Source organism: Pectinophora gossypiella, chromosome 24, assembly GCF_024362695.1.
Source record: "Pectinophora gossypiella chromosome 24, ilPecGoss1.1, whole genome shotgun sequence".
In the NCBI taxonomy this organism is placed as follows: Eukaryota; Metazoa; Arthropoda; class Insecta; order Lepidoptera; family Gelechiidae; genus Pectinophora; species Pectinophora gossypiella.
Genome location: NC_065427.1, coordinates 9626462 through 9644300, shown reverse-complemented (window position 1 = coordinate 9644300; position 17839 = coordinate 9626462). Strand labels below are relative to the sequence as shown.

Sequence of the window (17839 nt, the reverse complement as noted above, 5' to 3'; positions counted from 1 at the left end):
AGTCAAATGAGGTACTTTTTAGGTCAAAACGATATAAGTACTCACGTATTTCAATGGTATTTGTATAGAAATACACACATAATTATGTCGTCATCAAAAAACGTGGTCAAACGACGCACTCTTTGGTGTTTCATTATTTATCAAAGTTCGTAAAACAATGAAAAAGAAAAATGAGACTGATTTTCAATTACCTCAAACTGGCTTCTATTTCTAAATTAGTGTTTTAATTATAAATTACCTTTGACCCAGCGACATACCTTATTTCACTTGTGATAAACAAAATATATAAAAATAGAAATGGTTTATGTACGTATATAGTATAGAGTATTTATTATTAACTTTAGTTTTACTTTTAGTTATTTATTTATTTATCATTTTATTTTTATTTTTTTGTTTTGTTGCACCATCCCGCATCCAAGTTGTAAATGTCCGTTTCCTTTTGTTGGTTGCCTGGAAGAAATTGCTCTAGAGCAATAAGGCCGCCCAAATTGTACTGTATTCATGTGTTTTGTCTGATTGTTGAAATTTTAATTCTGTGCAATAAAGTATATTTGATTTGATTGATTTGATTTGTTTATTTCAGAATTCCATAATAAGTAGTCATTACATAATTCCATAGTTTATCAATCAAATTAATAATGATAATAATGTGTTCCATTAAATAAAATTACATTTTTGGACTTACTATATTGTTATTATTAGCCTGTATGATCCCACTGGTGAGCAAAGGCCTCCCCCATGTCTTTCCAAGTATCCCGGTTCTGTGCGAGCTCTATCCAGTCTTTTCGATAACCGTCGAGATCATCGCGCCATCGTTTCCGGGGTCTACCACGTCTACGGTGACCGTCCTGTGGTACCCAGTGCGTGATGATCTTTGCCCATCGTTCCGGATGCATGCGGCACACGTGTCCAGCCCAGGCCCACTTTAGCCTGGCGGTCTTCCTGCCAACGTCAGCTATACCGGTTTTTGAGCGCAGCACAGTGTTTGGACTTACTATATACGTAGTTTATAGTTTTTTTTTTTGACGTGACTTATTGTAGATTTGCCGCAGATGGCATTAACTACTTGGCCGGACAAATGGGGAGCGCTGAAGGCTCTCACCCGGTACAACGTTTAAGACAACAGGCCTGAGGGTGCCCAGTTGGGCGCGAACCTCGGCTCAGGGCGTCGTCTGAGAGGAAAAATATTTGAAAGAATTAATCGACCCTAGTGGGTCGATAGCGATAAGCGCTGAATGAGGGAAATCGTCGACCACGCCGGCGGGGTCGGTATCGGGGTCCTGAAGTGTTTGGTGTCGCGAGCTGATTGGCTGCCTCTATGGCTAGAGTAATCGGGTCGTCGGGATCGTATATTACGTCCTTCGGACGCCGATACTTTTAGTAAATACACCAAGTGACATAATATTATGTTTCTTTATATCTATCGTTCTACGACATAACAATAGCATCACAGGGTAGGCAGAGGTGTATTCAAAGTAATATTATAAATGGGAAAGAGTATGTGTGTATGTCTGTTTGTTCGTCCGTCTTTCACGGCAAAACGGAGCGACGAATTGACGTGATTTTTTTATGTGGAGATAGTTAATTAGATGGAGAGTCACATAGGGTACTTTTTGTCTCTTTCTAACCCCGCACTTCCCTTAAAGGGGGGGGGGGGTATGGATTCCGCAGTTTTCAAGATATAAAGTTAAAAATTATTTGTGACTAACAAAAAAAAAGTGCACGAACACGATTGTTACCCCGAAGTTAACGCGAGCGAAGCCGCGGGCAAATGCTAGTAATATAATAATACGTACACTTCTCGCTAGCTGTTTAACACGATGCGCTCCCAGCAAACAAATTTTTATTTTAGTAAAAATAATTGTAATAAATTGGACCATCAACAAAATTTTAACCCGAAGCAAATGGAGTGTTATAATAATTAGAAAAGTCTTATTGATGGCCACAGGTCTCCTCAATCATGAGGCATGATTACGTTGTGTAAATGATTCCGAATTTAGTTTCTTTTTTAAATTGTAAGACTAAGTATTCTGGGCGCCATCCCACTCGCGTCAGACAGAGTACTGCGGGGTGGAAGCCAAGAGGGAAACTTCCCTATTTTTCCCTAAAAAGTAGCATGGAGAATGCTCCACCGACTAGAGCGTGGCTCTTAAATTAGTGATGATGATGATTAACTTGTAAGACCACAGTCCTGCAGTACAGCGCCGGTTCGAACCCCGGTACCGAACTTGCACCAATGAGTTGTTCATTTATCTTAAGTGCAATTTTCACTAACACAGTTCGCTCGACCATTATAGACGGCGATACGGCTCACCTATCACGTTGGTCTAACAGAAAGCTCAGTGAGGTGTGGGTACTTAGTTCATCTTGCGATGGATGTACCTCTGCCTACCCCATTAGGATTTAGTTGCGAGCTTTTATTATGTTTCATAAATAAACTTTATACTAGGGATTTACTAGAAAAAGTATAACATTGAAAAATAAAACATAAATGTATCCCCTCACGAAACTCCCATAGGAATCGATATTATAACTACGAAGCTTGACCATGCAAATGTCCCTTGCATAAAAACTGTCGTTAATTCAATCCGTGCCACTCCTGCGCAAATACAAAGAGAACACTAAAATGGATTTCTGCAGTTTTTGCATTTTCCCCCCAAAAATAAAGTTGCAAGCGATTATTTTTATTCTTTGCACTGGCAACACAATGGAGCGTTTCAAATTTCGAACGAAATTTGCGTTTTTGCATAAAATGGTCGCCGGGGCGGCGCGTGCGGCGACACATTAGAATACGCTGTGACTATGCGCCGTAGTAATGTTTGGATATGTACGGTCACGAGTACTAATATGTATACACTTTGAAACCATGTCACATTAACTTTTTTAACAAATTAAACCCTAAGTCTCATTAAATGTCAAATATGATAGTGCGACAGGGTTCTAAAGTAGGTACACGTAAACGGCTTAACGTGCCTTCCGAAGCACGGAGGAGCTCGAGATGAAAACCTTTTTTTGTGGTCACCCATCCTATGACCGGCCTTTGCGAAAGTTGCTTAATTTCAACAATCGCTGACCGAGCGCATTAACCGCTGCGCCACCGAGCTCCTACATTTTTATAATATAAAAATGTAATTATCCACATTGTCACCCTACACGTCATTGTGCGCGTGCACATTGTATCGCGATTGATAAAAGCGATACAGTTTCGGTTTTTTCCACAAATTTAAATGAAGTCCCCTTCCAATAATAATCCCTATTTGCATGGAATGCATATTTTTATTTTATGGGGAATCGATAAAATGTGTAGAAAAAAACTGTATCGATTTATGCTTGCTATGGTTTAAAGTTACGAGTATTTTTTGTTTATATTTTTTTAGTACCGGACTTGCACCAATGCGTTATTAACTAACACAGTTGGCTCGACCATTCCATACGACTATACGGCTCACCACCTATCACGTTGGTCTAACAGAAAGCTCGGTGAGGTGTGGGTACATAGTTTATCTTGTGATGGGTGTACCTCTGACTACCAATAGAGATATAGTTGCGAAGTTATGTCATGTTCTGTTAGAAAGAGGTCTTATGTTACCTGTACACTTACCGCCTCAGAATACCAATTAAAAAAACAAAACGCTGTCAGAGAGAGAGACAGCGTCAAAACGAACATTTTACACCTTTTTTTTGTAGAAATACCTAGTCACCTAGTGGTATGATTAAAGTTAACATTTATTAGAGAGATAGAAGGAACTAGATATGGCGACTCCAATTCCTATGGTCCCGAGTATTCAGCCAGCTTACTCTGAAGTTGATACGGAGGTCAAAGATGTCCAGCCCACGCTGACACCTCAAGAACCAGCTGTTGAGTCTTCACCAGAAACTGAGGTTTTAGTCAAGGTACGGTAAAACTGGGTTACATTGATTAATTGATAATCATTTTATTGATTGGGGCCTTATGCGGCTCACTAGTAACCCTGACACCAGAGTTGGTAATCCACCTCACAACCCACACGATAGAAGAAGATTGATTAATTTTGAAATTAAAATATCTTTTTAAATATTACATGCGTGCGTCACCCAATAGGGTCCACATAATATCAGCGTCGTGGTTCGCGCCGCGACTTGTGCTGAGTGAGGCCCTTTTATCTCAGGACGTCCACCACCACCTTATGATCATTTCGACTAACATCCTTCTTGCTTTTTTGCAATTGTTTTAGTGGAAATAAGATATGATATTGTTGTCTTTCTTTTTGTGTGTGGCGTCCTTTCATAATAAACTATTTCTATTCTATTCTATTCTACATACAAAAATACAGTAGGCTATAGGCTAGTTTCCAACTAGTCAAATCAGTTACTTTTTATTAAACATTAAAACGCGAAATTACTAAGGAATTTGTATGAAAAAGCTTGGAAAAAGCACACTGTGACGTCATAGAAAAACGTGGTAAAATGTCAGACTTATTTATTGTTTTTCTTGAATAAAATTTATAAATAAGTTAAATAGAATAATAAGTTAAGTTAAATAGGTGTCGCTCAGCGGGCAATGGAGAGAGCTATGCTCGGTATTTCCCTGCTCGATCGAATCAGAAATGAGGAGATCCGCAGGAGAACTAAAGTCACCGACATAGCTCGGAGAATTGCAAAGCTGAAGTGGCAGTGGGCAGGACACATAGCGAGGAGAACCGATGGCCGATGGGGCGGAAAGGTTCTGGAATGGCGACCACGTGTCGGACGACGCTCAGTGGGTAGGCCCGCTACAAGGTGGACCGACGATCTGGTGAAGGTCGCGGGAAGCCGCTGGATGCGGGCAGCGCAGGACCGATCGTCGTGGAGATCCTTGGGGGAGGCCTATGCCCAGCAGTGGGCGTCGTACGGCTGATGATGATGAAGTTAAATAGAAGAAAGAATTTTTTTATGATTTTTACAATACAATACAATACAAATACACTACTACTACTCACTACTACTTGTGATTTTTGTTTAGTTTTAGATCTATCTAAAGACGTATAGTAATCAGAATTTCATCATTTATTTTGAACCTAGTACACAGGTACAACTTCAATAAAAATACACGTTTAAAAACTAAAACCTGACTACGGGAAAACGACGCTCTAAAAAGTATGAAACAAGAAAATAGGTATATTTTTTTGAAATTCTTCTAAATAGTGAGTCTAAGGAGCTCGGTAGCGCAGCGGTAAACGCGCTCGGTCTGCGATTGTTGAAGTTAAGCAACTTTCGCAAAGGCCGGTCATAGGATGAGTGACCACAAAAAATAGTTTTCATCTCGAGCTCATCCGTGCTTCGGAAGGCACGTTAAGCCGTTGGTCCCGGCTGCATTAACAGTCGTTAATAACCACCAATCCGCATTGGGCCCGCGTGGTGGTTTAAGGCCCGATCTCCCTATCCATCCATAGGGAAGGCCCGTGCCCCTGCAGTGGGGACGTTAATGGGCTGGTGATGAGTGAGTCTAAGATAGCCGTGGTATGCCGTGAAGCGAACTCTTAGGGTTCTTACAGACGAACTGCAAGTTTTGAACGGAAGAGGCTACTGTCAATGCGTCGACGGCTGCCACCGAGTTCACAACTTGCAGTTCGCCTGTAAGAACCCTTAAAAGACATAAATCAGCACACCGAACACTTCTCTCAATCCTATCACCAGCCAGAACCAGTAATAGACAAGCAACCACTCGCGGAAGACCACCTGGACGACCTGGCCACGGTAGACCGACTGCAAGTGACAAGGAGGCTACGGGTCAAGGGAGTCCTCTTCCTAAGGGGGAAGAAGAATCAGTTCTTCGTCAGAACTCCCGACCAGAACCTCGTCTATACCATCGAGGAGGAGAACAGGTTACTGTTTCGATTTCTTTCGTTAGTGTAACACTATATTCCAATGAATACTACGTATAGAACGGCAACTCTCCGCTCCCTACGAATGTTCCACTTGATCTCAACTCAATATCACACTCTGAATCATCCTTCTCGGTCTTCCTTACGGTGTTACTAACACCCGTACATACCTGTACGGCTACTTGTATGGGATGTAAGTGACATCGTAACTAAGGAGGCTGATTATGGGTTAATATCAAGTTAAACTTACAGAAAAAGTCATGATTTTTGCGTTGGAAAATTCCACTTGATATTAACCCATAGTCAGCCCCCTCAGTACTCGTTACGATGTCACTAAAGCCGTGTATTTGAAAATCTTTATAATCATTGTACATAAAAACATAAACAGCCTATATACGTCCCACAGCTGGGCACAGGCCTCCCCTCAATCAACCGGAGGGGGTATGGAGCATACTCCACCACGCTGCTCCACTGCGGGTTGGTAGAGGTGTTTTTACGGCCAATAGCCGGGACCAACGGCTTAACGTGCCCTCCGAAGCACGGAATCATCTTACTTTTTCGTACAATCAGGTGATTCAATCCTGAAAAGTCCTTATCAAACAAAGGACAGTCTCACAAAGTGATTTCGACAATGTCCCCATCGGGAATCGAACCCGGACCTCCAGATCTAACCACTAGACCACGGAGGCTCAATAATCATTGTATTCAAAGTAAACGATATTTGTTAAAATGTAGTGGTGGGTTTTCAAGCAGTTGGTGGGTGGGCTACTTCTGTTATGGGCTGCGGCCATTGCAGCTGCATGTGCTCAACGGGATGGGCAGCGAGGTCATCAGGATCAGCAGACCTTACGCCTTCACCACCAGGGTGCTGCCGTGCCAGCTACAAAGGCTGCAGGTGAGGATCATCATCATCAGCTCATTAACGTCCCCACTGCTGGGGCACGGGCCTTCCCTATGGATGAATAGGGAGATCGGGCCTTAAACCATTATTAACGACTGCTAATGCAGCCGGGACCAACGGCTTAACGTGCCTTCCGAAGCACGGGCAGGTGAGGATATGAGATCAGAAATCATTTAACTACTATTGCGTATGGCAGACAAAAATAAAATATCCTGCGTGGATCATATATCCAGCTTAAGCTCCCATAACCAAGTCTCTGCCGCATCCGTCACACAATGCTCGACTATGCCACCTGGGAACCGGTGTAGAGGACACTCGTTCACTATGTGAGATATGGTTTGATCCGGGTGGCCACATTCACAGTATGGCGACTCCTTAAACACAGCAGGGAAACATTTAACATAAACAGCGTATATACGTCCTATTGCTGGCCTCCCCTTAATCTACTGAAGGTAGTATGGAGCATACTCCGCATGTTTTTTACGGCTAATAGCCGAAAACAACGGCTTTAAGTCCCCTCCGAAGCAGGGAATCATCTAACATCACATTATAGTAATCCGCACGATAGAAGAATGAAAATGATGCTCAAATTTCACGATTATAAATCTGTTCCTTCTCCCATAGATATTCTCGCCACCTGACAGACTAATTGGCAGCGTGATCCAGCAGTGGACGGCTGTGAAGCCACTGTATATGGTGCGAGACATCACTGGTGCGGACGTGTTTGAAGTGCATGGTGAGTTGGTCAAATAAAAAAAGGATTTAGGTGCTCCCAAAGGAAACTATCTCAAAATCATCTATCTGATCATAACATAACATAAGCTCACGATATATACCAAATGACGTAGTCAAAGGTACAGTCAGAAGCAAATAGTGTATCATACATATAGTTAGCAACATCCAGAACGTCCAATAATTAGGGACGTTCAAGGTGGCCGTATAGATAATAACACTTTAAGAGACCAAAAACATCGGCACGATCTGCGTGTTTAAAAAGTTGGCAACAATCTAAACGTCCACATATTTTTGAACATCTTGACTGCTTAGATACCAATGGCGCAGTGAGTGTTGTCATATTTACGACGACATAATTGAGCCGAACTATTTGACATTGTAAGCGTCTCGCGAATCTGGACGATTAGGTTGTGCCAACTTTTTGAACACGCAGGTTGTGCCGATGTTTTTGGTCACTTAAAAGTGTTACTATCTGTACGGCCACCTTGAATGTCCCTAATTATTGGACATTCTGGATGTTGCTAACTATATGTATACATTTACTGTCACTAACTATTTGCTTCTGACTGTACATTCATTGCAAGAGGAACTAAGTACCCACACCCCACCAAGCTTTCTGTAAGACCAACGTGATAGGTGGTGAGCCGTATCGCCATCTATAATGGTCGAGCCAACTGTGTTAGTGAAAACTGAACTTCAGATAAATTAATACTCATTGGTGCAAGTCTGGTAGCGGAATTCGAACTGGCGTTACCCGAATGAGAAGCACCATGTACCACAGGACCACATTAACTAACACTCTGTATAATTAAAACACATAATAACGGGTTCTTACCGCGTTTGAAATAGGGATATGAGACTCCCGATATTTCGACACTGGAGATTGGAGTGGAGTAGGTAGATCCATAATTTTCTACGGGCAGACATATCTGTCTACCCTCTTTCTTTGCCGCGTGTCCCTATCAAATCCCTGCTTGTCATATCCCTATTTCAAACGCGGTAAGAACCCGTTATTATGTGTTTTAATTATGAAAATAACCGCGTAAACTTAAAACAATGTATAACACTCTGTATACCATACACCTTCGGGGATGTAGGCGTGACGCTATGGGAATCTTCCAGGTCCTCGCATCACGATCAGCTGCTTCCAAGATGTACAGTTCCAGATAGTCAGACCTGACGGCACGCTGGTGGCAGCCACCAACAAACGCTGGGAGGGGATGATGCACGCCCTCTTCCTGGCGCCTATTACCGACAAGTGAGTTGACAGACTTAGAAATAATACTACGTATAGAACGGCAACTCTACGCCCTCCACCAGCGGCTGAGCTAGGTTTACCTCACCCCCTCGATCTTACTTTAGTCTTCAATCGTATGGGCGTCGGACGTCACATACACAGATGCGCGTGTACGATAACGTCAATGTGTAGTGTCTGTGTATCATCTTACTTTTGGACAATCAGGTGATCAGCCTTTAATGTCCTAATAAGGGATGTCCCAATAGGGATTCGAACCCGGGACCTCCTGGTGAGCCTAGCGCTCAACCACTGGCCCACAGAAGCCGTTATCACAAACTCGTGAGTCATGTCAGTTCTCAACCTGTAACAGCCGAGGAAAAGTAGCTGCAAGAAAAACCTCGACACAGAAAAATACATAAAATATTGTAACAAATATAGCATAAATGTTTATAACAATATTTTATATAATATTAATAATATATTATATTAAATATAATTGAATAATTTAAAAAATATCATCATCATCAGCCCATTAACGTCCCCACTGCTGGGGCACGGGCGTTCCCTATAGATGGACAGGGAGATCGGGCCTTAAACCACCACGCGGGCCCAGTGCGGATTGGTGGTTATTAACGACTGCTAATGCAGCCGGGACCAACACCTTAAGGTGCCTTCCGAAGCACGGAGGACCTCGAGATGAAAACTTTTTTTTGTGGTCACCCATCCTATGACCGGCCTTTGCGAAAGTTGCTTAACTTCAACAATCGCAGACCGAGCGCGTTTACCGCTGCGCCACCGAGCTCCTCATCACCATGAATAATTGAAAAAATATATGGTCCAATATTGTAGTTCTTTTTTCCATCTCGCCAGGTTCGGCATAACGTTTCTGGAGAAGTCGATGACAGCGGAGGAGAAGGCTCTACTGCTGGCTACTGCTTTGTTGCTTGACTACATGTACTATGACGTCTGATCCACCAACATTACACTCGCTATACTTACACGAGTTGTTTTATTTAAAGCGATATACGAAGCGTGACCAGTAGGCTCTGCACAACCGAAGCCTTCGACCAATAACCGCTTGATGTCTATCTACGTAGATAGCATTCGTATCGTTTAATTGGTCGAAGCGCTCGATATAATTCGTGGCGCGGGCGGCGCGGTTATCACGCAGACCCGGCAGCAGGCCTAGCACGCTAACGGCGCTAGTAGAGCGAGTAAATGTCAAAACGAGTGTTGTCAAATTTGACAGACGAGTTAAGGTTCCTCGTTCGGCTTTTTGGCGGGAAACGGGAACGGGACAGTTGCTTTCTTCATTGTTTTGTGTTGGATGGCCAGATTTATTGTGTTCAGTTATATGTTCAGTTCTTTAGTTCGGGAGAATAAATGAAAGCACTCTTCCTGATATCAGTTCACTGTATTGAGTTAGGTAGCGCACGTATTACACACAGTACAGGCGGCCGGGCTAAGACTGCCGACCCGTTAAGACATCGGAATACAGATACGCGATTAATATGCTATACTTATAGTATAATATTTACTATGTCGCTACAATTGAATAATCTAAATAATTAATACGAAGTGGTGTTTTGTGGTTAATGATCGCATTAAGTTAGTCGGAAGACATTCGCGAGTGTTATTATATCGGAGTATTCAATAAACAAAGTGTATCTGCCTATTTTCGCTTCGTGCCAGGAAGCCGCTTCATAACTCGAAAGTTTATGCGGACTTTTGAGTTAATTCGTTCGGGGTTCGGAGTAGGAGTCTACTCCGAGGGTGGGGGCTTAGGTTTCATCATCATCACCTTTCAACATTTCATTAATCATCAAGAAAAAGAATACGTAAGACATGGCTGTATGGGCATAGTTCCCTTTGCCTTACCCTTCGGGGAAAACCAAAACAAAAAAAAAGGTTCCTCGTTCACGCATCGACTTTGGTCGGAATTTTTTGGCCTGGTTACATAGACCTTTAGGCCAATCGACTTTGGTCGCGACATGAATATGAAAAGTGTGTCACATAATTTCACACTAATTGATAGTTTTCTCGTTTCTTATGTGCTTTGGCATCTTTTTTTCTTTTTGTTGGCTTTTCTTTAGGCAATATACAATAATAAGATATTCCTTTGGAGCGCGACATCTTGAAAAAATCGCGGATGTCCCGGCAGTCGTGTGTACCAAGGACGTTATTTTATCTCCAGTCGCATCGCGTCGCGCTTACATAGCGTGCTAGTTACTTTGCCCGTGGTCCTACTACGTAGGCCTACTAGTGGTACCATGGGTATTTTTTTCCCATGGTTCTATCAGTAGGACTAAGGACAAGTAATATTGCCCGCAGTTCAACTAGGAATAATAAGACCACCTTTTTCCTAGTTTTACTGTATTTACCTTGGTGATTCCACTAATCTACGCCTTATTACCAGATAAAACAGAAAAAACTTATTATATTTTATTTTCTCTCATAATATTGACGTTGACTGTACTATTCGATTAGTAGGACCATTGCCCATACAAAATATTAATATTTATATTACAGTCCTACTGAAAGAACCACGGGCAAAAAAAAACCCCATGGTACTACTCGTAGGACTACGGGCAAAGAAGGGCGTGCTAAGCCTGGGCGTTTGACTCATCTATCGAACTGCAAGTGCGATTTCTCGCACTAGTCTTGCGAACGCGACGTTAAACCAAGCAGGCTTAGCACCGTAAGCGCGCGACTCTTTCTCGCCTCGACATACGTCACCCGTCACTCTCTCACAGTACTGCACAGAAAGAGACAGATAATCTCTGTCGCGGTGAGAAAGACTCGGTGGGAGGCAGTGTGTCCGTTGTATTTATATTCTGTGTCGCCGCGACATGTCATGTCTACAGCATTGCGGATGAGATAAGGAAAACAATAAAACGACAATGATATTCAAGTAAATTTTGTTGTTATTCACTTTTTGTACTTCAACAATATAGCTTTATAATCTCATACAATATTAAATAACAATCATTCTACGTTTGTGCTTGTGTTCGCTCGATGAGGGGTTAATAGACGGTCAATTGCGATTGACAATATTTTTAGGAATGACAGGCCGCAACACAGGTCTGTTTAGCAGAATATAACGAAAAAAAAAAACATTGAATTCTATGTTATTAAAAACAATAACCATTATTAAACCAGTTGTATGTGAAATTAATTTGTTTCGTAATAGGACGATATTTCATTATTTGCATAATGGAATAGCGTTTAGAAAATATATATAATGTTAACAGAATTTAAACACTGATTTTGGGAATAAAAACGAAGCTCAAATGTAGGTGGCAGCACTGTAAGTGTTTTAAAATTTTGACAGTTCTCTATACTGTCCAGTTAAAATACAAAAATTGCTATAAAATGTGGAGCAACGAGTGTGTCCCGTCTGAAGGATGAGTTACGAAAACAAAACAGATATCAATTGCAAAAAGACAGTTTTGATAGAAAATATTTTTTTCTATGTTTTCTTCTTTCCGATCTTTAGGGAATAAATATAACACTATGATTTTGCTGTTAAACGCTGCGCACAAAACAATATATTTGTTTACTCAAATGGTATGGCGAACTGTCAAAATTTCAGAACACAACAGTAGCGACACCTGATGGTAGAAATAGGTAGTTTTTATCCTCAATCGACCTTACACTATCAATAATGATTGAATGTCTTTAAACCCCTAATACATTTATTTTTTATTGCATCTGACATAAATGTCATAATATATCTTTCAGTTAAATATTATAAGGCACCTCGGTCTTATTATTAATGTAATAATAATAATATCACGATCTAAGCAGTTTTAATTTAACTAACAATAAAATAAACGATTTGGGTCTATAATAAAATACATTAAAACATTTATAATGAAATTAATTTATAACTAAAATAAAAATAAAGTTTCAAGTTTAATTAAAAAAATATTTTGTAAAATTAAAAATATTGCGAACGGCTGTGTGATGTGTGTGTACATATTTTTATTTTACATATTTTTTAAAGCAGATAGTATTAAAAGAGGCAGTTTCTAAAATGTACTTTTTATTTTTTTTAATTTCGAGCGAAATACAACCACACCGCACAAGCTCACAATAATAATAATAACAACAAAACTAATTTTATTATTGTTATTAAAAATAATAAAATCTATTTCAATTCACTACGCTCACTGTTTCATTTAAACTTAAAATAATACAATATCATAATTATTTATTAAAAATAATAAATCTACATTTTGTTCGGTTTTATACGATATTCATCTTAATCAACGACGTCGTAGCGCTGATGTAAATTTTTCTAAAAAATAACATTTTTCGAGGTATATATTTCGTGTAAATTTTGACGCAAACTGTAAAAATTATTACAGAAAATATCATATAAATTCATCACAATCTTAACAGATATATCGTGTATCCTTAACCAGTGTTAGATTTCAACAAATCTAAAAATTAATAATATTTAATTATTCATTTATTTACATATTCTCACAAAAATAAAGAAGCTTCGCGACTTTAATCTATGAAGCAAGGCACTTTACGAAACAGCTACAAAATACGATGTAACAATAAATATATGTCTAAAAATATATTTTATCACATTTCTCTGTACATTATAATATTTAGTTAAAACTTTGTGGTCCTTTTAGTTAGAATATCCCAGTTTCTTTTTTCAATAAAATGTAATGTGATAATAATCGCAGGAGTGTGTAATATTTTATACTTGCTCCATTGGAGATGCAAATTGCGACTTGCAACACTTGCCTCGGATGCCGTTCGCTACTTGACCGGACAAGTGGGTAACGCTGGACAAAGTGTGATAATCTTCTGTTAATTTAAATCAATAAGTCGGATCGCACAAAATGGCATTAGAACATTAAGTTTTTCTCCACCAACCCGCAGTGGAGTAGCGTGGTGGAGTAAACCCCAGAATACGTTCTTATGGGAGGCCTGTGCCTATAAGTTATTTATGTATCACTCTTATTTGAGAAGAATAGTCATTGAGCACCTCTTTCAAAAAGCACTTTATAAAAAATATGTCATAATAATAATTGATTTTTATATTCGTGTTTACTTATTAATTAGCACCAGTTTTAAGTTTAATATAATATATTATAAAATTAGCTGCTTTTATAAATAAATTTACATAAATACAATATAATTTTCTATATTTTTTTTCTATAAATATTTGTTCTAAAAATATATTACAGTTTTCACTTTTTCAAAAAAATCGGTACATTGATAAAACTTCTAACACGTTGATTGGACAGTGCGATAGTAAGACCACTTAGAACAATGATTTCTTTATCTAAAATGTATATAAATACTAATAACGATAAAATTACAATGAGCTGGTAACAAAATTATCACGAATATTCTAAACAAAAATACTTAACTAGGTAGGAAAGTATATACTTGACGAAAATATATGAGGAGCAGTAGTGTGGTGGAGTATGCTCCATACTCTATTGTGAAGTGGTGTCTGTGTCCCGTTTTAGGATGAATTTAATGTTACATTTCAACATGTAGGTAACCGCAATTGAAGGAGTGAGTCGGAATAAATTCCTGATTTTTTTTATAAAATCTTAAAATATTTTTAAGAACTTTTGCATCTCTAAAACAAGGGAACAAATTAGCAAAATGTGTTTATACCGCTTGTAATAATCTTTTGAAAATATTTTTTTTATAATATTCCTCATATATTCTCAATTAAGTACAAAAAAGATGTTTAATTTTTAATAAAATGGTAATTTAATGGTATTTTTAATCGAAATGTAAGTGATCTCTTTGGTTTTATTTATATGAACAACTGGATTTTTAAATTTAAGAAACACTTAATTTAAAATATTCCATAAAATTTAAATACAATTTAAAAATAAAATTGTTCTCAGAGATGTTACTTGTAAGAATGTAAGTTGTATATAAGAATATCATTTCTCTCGGCCGGTTCGTACCCTGGTATCGGACTTGCTCAAGTGCAGTTTCCACCAACACACTTGTCTCGACCATTACAGACGGCGATACGGCTCACCTATCACGTTGGTCTAACAGAAAGCTCGGTGAGGTGTGGGTACTTAGTGTATCGTGCAATGGATGTACCTCTGACAGCCCCAATTGAGGCATAGTCATGTGCTTATGTTAAGTTTTCTTGGCACTTAGATCTTTTTATTTTTTATCGAATTTAAAAAAGGAAGATGTTCTTGTGCATTAGTGTTAAGCAAGATAAAATATAATGCCCCATTCCTTTGTTAGGTACCGATATTGTATTTATCACTACATAGTATAAAACAAAGTCGATTTTTCTGTCCCTATATCCCTATGTACGTTTACATCTTTAAAACTACGCAACGGATTTTGATGCGGTTTTTTTTAATAGATAGAGTGATTCAAGAGGAAGGTTTATATGTATAATAAAATCCATTAAAAGTGGAGAAATACTGTTATTTTTGAGGTTTTTAATGTGATGTCGTAAATAATTTCATTTTTTCCTCAGCATTGTACCCGAGCGAAGCCGGGGCGGGTCGCTAGTTTAAAATAATAATTATTTTTTGACGAAGCCAGTAGTGGATTTCTAGTTTTTTTTTAATATATAAAATGTTATTCATATTTTATCTATTTTTTTTTTAATTTAGTAAAATCCAGTTGTTCACAGACTGGGATTCAATAATAGTTTTTTTTTAAAGTCACAATCATAACGTCGCTTTAAGTCAAGTAAAGAACTAAGAGACTACGCCTATCTCTTTCACACTCGTTCTAAAGCCTAAGTGTAAGTGAGATGTGTATATCAGATACCTTAGTTACGTTTAGTGAATAATTTTGCTAGTATTGTGCTAAAATCCAATAATGAACACAGACAAACTAGATAAAATTATTTAAAATACAGGGCCCGCTTACCTAACCTGAAGATTTGACAGGTCCGGTTTTTACAGAAGCGACTGCCTGTCTGTTATATGTCAACTCCTTTCCCGTGTTGTTCTTTGTTCATACATCCGATTAATTTAAAAAGATATTCGATAATTTATTTATACTTACGTCTTTTTTTTTAAACTCACGTACTGTTTTATAATAAAGAGATCTTTCATAGTATCCGGATTGATACTCAGACAGTTTGAGTAAGGACGAAACATAGGAGGCGTTCAGCTGCCCTTACCGTGCCGTACAAAACCGAGAAAGCGAAAGAGTTTTTTTTTTAACACTTTCAAGGACAGAACGTCTAATGACGTTCCGATTCCAAGGTGTCATATTACCAACTATGAACCATCAATGACCCATTATCTCTGTCCGTGAAAGGGTTAAACATGATGGGCCATTATATGGGCGAATTGCCGGGAGATTATGAGGACTTCTAATGGATTTTCGACTAGGACATAGTAGGTTTATGAATCACGCAAACTATTAAGCACACATGCGAGTTGGTTTGACAGAAGGTATGGAAGAGTGGGTGGTATGGGTGGCCGGTTCAAACTCCGGTTTTAGACTTTACCAATGAGTTATTAATTTACCTTAAGTGCAGTTTTCACTAACACAGTTGGCTAGACCATTATAGACGGCGATACGGCTCACCACCTATCACGTTGGTTTAACAGAAATCTCGGAAAGATAAGGGTACTAAATTCATCTTGTAATGAATTCACTGACTACCCCAATTGGGATTACAGTCGTGAGCTTATGTTATTCAAACTATTATTGTCGAATCACTTATATTAATATTATTTATAAAACTGGTGAAATTATTTTGAAAATACTACTTTAAAATCTCTACTTAAGTCTCCATTTAACTTATCGTTCGAATTACAAGTTTACCTTTTCTTTTACAAGGACAGCTCTGTGTTTACAAGTTTATATTATCTTTTGTTTACAAGTTTACCGCCTCCTACTCAACGTCTTAGTTTCGTTTGCAAGTCGACCTCTATAATTCTTATATCAATTAAGTTTACATTTTGATAACCTTTTTTATGGTTCCTTATAAAATCCTCAATTGTTCTTTACGTCCTCCGTCCCTCCTCACTTTTCAACCTTTTTTCGTGCTTTCTACTCCTCGTCATAGCCATAACACATTCCGAAGTGGTAGTAGATTTTAGAATGAAAATAAATTACAATTTTGTCTTTCAATATGTGTGTTATGATCTTCTATAGGTAGGTACTTAACTTTTTATTTTTTGTATGACTTCCTTCAAGTTTTTTCAAATACAATCATATATTCACGTAACATTCATGGTTTCAACAGTTTGTAGGTTTTATGTTCTAAGTATTACATGATCCGCTAAATATAAGCATGCGAATTTAGGAGGTAAATAGGTACTCAACTTTCTACCTTAAAGTTTGCACTTCCACCATTTTCTTTACAAAACGGTATCTACATCAAACTCCCTTTTACACCTCTCTACCTTGAATATCCACTCCACGAACCTCTAAACTCCACTGGTCTGCTCCACTAAGCCCCCAAGTCCATGTCGAAGCAGTGGTTCCTGGGGTGCGAGTGTGGCGAGTGAGGCACATGATGTGCGCCGAGTAGCAAGGCGGGCAGGCAGGAGTCCAGCGCGGGCAGACCCATGCCGCCATCTGACATGAGCGAAGAGGAACCTGGAACAAAAGCAAATAGGTTATTTTGATAGTCTTCTTCTATTAAGGGGCAGAGGACGCTTTAGCTTCAAAACGTTTTTTCGATTCTGCTCCGCACCACCCAAATCCCCTGGTAGTTGCGGCTTCCGAATACATCCCACTTAGGGACGGTACTGAAAAGTATCGGCGTCCGAAGGCCCGATCCCGACGATCCGAATACTCTAGCCATAGAGGCAGCCAATCAGCTCGCGACACCAAACACTTCAGGACCCCGATACCGACCCCGCCGGCGTGGTCGACGACTTCCCTCAATCGCTATCGACCCACTAGGGTCGATTAATTCTTTCAAATATTTTTCCTCTCAGACGACGCCCTGAGCAGAGGTTCGCGCCCAACTGGGCACCCTCAGGCCTGTTGTCTAAAAACGTTGCACCGGGTGAGAGCCTTCAGCACTCCAAATTTTTCCGGCCAAGTAGTAAATGCCACCTGCGGCAAATCTACAATAAGTCAGGTCAAAAAAAAATTGACAAATTAAGTCGCATTAAATGTCAAATATGGTAG

The 17839-nt window shown here is 39.2% G+C and overlaps 2 protein-coding genes across 6 annotated transcripts in view; one reads left to right on the top strand and one right to left on the bottom strand.

Annotated features, from left to right (window-relative positions):
- Nucleotides 1-3753: 3753 nt before the first annotated feature.
- Nucleotides 3754-9686, top strand: LOC126377961 (phospholipid scramblase 2-like). The gene is made up of 6 exons (XM_050025995.1): nt 3754-3894; nt 5623-5843; nt 6597-6738; nt 7369-7480; nt 8602-8737; nt 9587-9686. The coding sequence occupies exons 1-6, from the start codon at nt 3754-3756 to the stop codon at nt 9684-9686; spliced, it is 852 nt and encodes a 283-aa protein (XP_049881952.1).
- Nucleotides 9687-11620: 1934 nt separating this feature from the next.
- The window catches only part of LOC126377730 (transcription factor EB), a 146019-nt gene continuing 139800 nt past the window's right edge, over nt 11621-17839 (bottom strand). For all 5 annotated transcript variants that reach the window (XM_050025532.1, XM_050025535.1, XM_050025533.1 and 2 more), the window contains one exon: nt 11621-17299. In XM_050025532.1, coding sequence (XP_049881489.1) covers nt 17151-17299 — 149 coding nt within the window. In that variant the 3' untranslated portion in view covers nt 11621-17150. The remainder of the gene's footprint in view (nt 17300-17839) is intronic.